This window comes from Apis dorsata, unplaced genomic scaffold (assembly GCF_000469605.1).
Source record: "Apis dorsata unplaced genomic scaffold, Apis dorsata 1.3 scaffold_1028, whole genome shotgun sequence".
In the NCBI taxonomy this organism is placed as follows: domain Eukaryota; kingdom Metazoa; phylum Arthropoda; class Insecta; order Hymenoptera; family Apidae; genus Apis; species Apis dorsata.
In genome coordinates, this window is record NW_006264127.1 from 24,515 (window position 1) to 28,362 (window position 3,848).

Consider the following 3,848-nt stretch of genomic DNA (forward strand, 5'->3'; position numbering starts at 1 on the left):
AATATTTATTAGTTAAAAAATTATGAATATGTAAAATTTAATATTTTTAACATATAAATTAGTTCTATTGGTCTTATATATAATCATATATCAATATAATCAATAATTATATAATAAGATTGATGAATTAATATAAATAATATAAATAAAATAATAAATACCTTATTTTTTGAATATAAAAAAAAATCATTAAGTTTAGATCAAAATTATATTACATTTAAATATAATATATACATTTTATAATTTTTAATAAAATAATTTTCTGAGTTTAAAATTTATATTTTTAATATATATTTATTGAATAAAAAATAAATTTTATTATTAAAAAACAAAAAAAATCAATAATTTTTTATATTTTAAAAATTTATTTATTTTAACTTTTAAATTTATTTATTATAACTTTCAAAAATATTCAAAGAAAAATAATATTATTTAATTTAAAATATATACTTAACTAATAACATAAGAATTATTATTTTATTACTCATATATTTGATAAAATTTTATATATTTTATGACAAAAATATATAATTATTAACAATCAATGGGCTATTTAAAATATTAATGAACATTTATCATATTAATAAACATATCAAATATAAAAACATAGTAACAAGTGCTTAATATAAGTCTTATAGCATTGATTTTTTATAAAATATCAAATTTATTAAACATTATTTCATTCTTTATAAATAAATAAAATTAAAAACGTTTATTTATTAGAAATTTATATTTAATTATACTTAATAATTTAATATGAATAATCTGAATTTCATTATAAAAAAATATATAAAAATATAAACTTACCTTGAGCCCATCGTTTGAAAACATCTTTTTTAATACTATTACCCCAAAGCAATGTCTTGATGGAATGTACAAACTCATCATCGCACTGAACGACATTTTCAGCCATTATCCACGTGTTTTTTTTTATTATTAGAACATTAAGCTGTTGCACAAATACAAATTATTTCAACATAATCATAATACCCTTTTATAATTCTATCGAATCAAATTATTTTATTATTATTTCTGCCAATTACAATTGTATTGTATAACCTATTTAGTGAAAGAAACAATCACCCAGTACTTCGCCATTTTAGATATTGCATAGTTAGTAAATACATAAGATGGGTGATATCTATTTTTCATATTTAAAAAGTAAGACCTTATTTTCATGACAAATTTTCTTTAAACAACTATTAATACATTTTGTATGTGCAAATGTGCATGCGTGCATGATGTTATGTATGCGCGCGCGCGTATATAGATAATTGTGTGCATAGTATATTAAAATCTTCCATTCATTTAATTATTTATATTAAAAAAAAGTAAAACAATTTTTTTAATTAAAAATATGAAATAAATATATTTTGTTTACATATGTTTTCAATTTGATTATTATAACTTTGATTATTAACAATTTGATATATATATACAAATAATTATTCTAATGCTTTATATATTTTAAAATTTTATCCATCATTTAATATATTTTTGTATATTTTAATATATTTTTTCTTAAAGTAAAATAAATCAAAAAATTAAATTTTTGAAATTTTTAAAAATTAAATAAAACCTTAATTTTTAGTGTATAAAATTTTATAAATTAAAATTTGACTTATTATTTATATATTTCAATCACTGTTGCATAATTATTGCATAGTTGCATAGTATACATCATTTCGTATATGTAATGGTTTAATAGTAATTGACATAGAATAATTAATGTTTAATTAACATAGCACAAGAATTGATATCGTGTTGATGATGATTTAAAAATTAAATAATGTTTAACGTAAGTATTTATATTTATATTATCCTTAAAAATAATCTAAATTTATTATAGACAATAATTAGAACAGGAATTATTTATAAAATTATTTAAAACATTTATTAAATATTAAATAAAATGAATAGTTATTTCATCAATAATTAATACTTAAAATAAAAATAATTAATATTTAAATATAATAAAAATTTATATACTTATTTAATTCAATAAAATAATTCTTTTTCGATTTCGATATTCTAAGAATAATAAAATTGAATTATATTCTAAGAATAAAATAATTTGATTTATATTATTATTTTTTAATGTTCAAATTCAACTTTTATAAAGTAAAATTTATTAAAAATATATTATATATTAATATAATATTATATTCATAATAATAATTTTATTTAAGTTATCCGCCACATATATAATTTTTGCTTTTTCTGTACAAGATGTCGTTCTTATCTGAAAGAGAATATCCGGCTATAATATAGAGAAGTTTCAATCTGTTTTGTATGACGTGGCTTGCAAAACAGTACAGCTTTAAAAACTCCGTGCCTAGCAATGGGGATGTATTTTCAATAAATAATATTGTGCTCACAACGAAATGTGTTTTTGAAAGCGTATAAAGAAAGTGTTGTGATCTATCTAATTTTAAAAACTTTCTATGATTGATAATACTCTGGTAAGTTACATTTTGTTATTTGTATTATAATATATATAAATATAACCCTATAAATGCTTTAGATATATTATACAATTCTATTTTAAAGTAATAATATATTTTTAATAAAATTTAAATATGCAATCTAATTTACCATACTTTTTTTTATTGAATTTCAGTTTTTAATGGTTTTGTTACATTTTACATTTTATTACACAAACAACAATTGATCTTTTTGTTATTAAAAGAAATTTACAAAACTTAATCTTTAAAAAAAAATATATATATATATATAAAAATATATTATAATTATTTATTATTTTTATAGTTACCAATAATTTAGTGTTTGAAAATATTGTTAATATTCAATCTTTTTTTCATTTTTTACTTGATTATTATAAAATAGAAATTTAAAAGTAAAAGCTTAGCAGAAATCTATAAAAAATAACATGTAATACAATTGAAATGCATTATTTGAAAGTATTAAAAATGAGATTAGAATAAATTAGAAATATAAAAAAAAAAGCTTTCATATATATTTGTTATAAATATTAATAAAATATTTAAAATATATTCAAAAATTCAAAAATTAAATTTCAAAACTGATTTTAGTAAAGAGATGATTGTTCTCATGACTTGTTTAAATTATTATTTAAAAATATAAATTATTTGCTTGTTAATATTTTTAATTATATAGAATATTTTAAAATTAATATTGAATCTATATTATGCACTTTAATAAAAACTTACAAAATTAATTGTTTTATATTATAGATATAATTGTTATATATTATTATATTCATATAAATTATAATAATTATTCATATAAATATTCAATAATTATTATATGAATAATTATTTTTTTTTTTTAAATTCACAAGCATTCTAAAATTTATAGGTGTATTAATGAATGAAATAAATATATATATAATTATAAAAGCTTACATTCTACTAATAATTATTTATATCTATATTAATCTTTAAAAATGTGTTTGAAATAAACAATTAATATGCATAAAAATATTTTAAATAATATCATTATTAAACATATATAATATTTTCTTAAAAATAAAAGAATTTAGATGAATATATTTTATTGTAAATTTGTTAAGTCATTCAAATAAAAATTTTCTATAAAAATGATATATTTTCTTATAAAAATGATATATTTTTAATATATATAATAATATAATATTGATATTTTTGTTTCATAAATATTAAATAACAATTAAAATATATTTTAATAATTAATAAATCAATAAATTATTTGATTAATTAATTAATAAGTATATAAGAATAATCATTGAAAAACTTATCATAATATATGTTAGTTTAATTGAATATCTTAAATATATATAAATAATATATAATAAAAAACATTTGTTTATATACATAAATGATATGATT

General features: G+C 15.2%; 1 protein-coding gene across 1 annotated transcript in view; it reads right to left on the reverse strand.

Annotated features, from left to right (window-relative positions):
- LOC102670728 (ubiquitin carboxyl-terminal hydrolase MINDY-3 homolog) overlaps window positions 1-1,218 on the reverse strand; it is an 8,742-nt gene extending 7,524 nt beyond the window's left edge. The window contains exon 1 of the mRNA XM_006624320.2: window positions 808-1,218. Coding sequence (XP_006624383.1) covers window positions 808-913 — 106 coding nt within the window. The 5' untranslated portion in view covers window positions 914-1,218. The remainder of the gene's footprint in view (window positions 1-807) is intronic.
- Window positions 1,219-3,848: the final 2,630 nt, after the last annotated feature.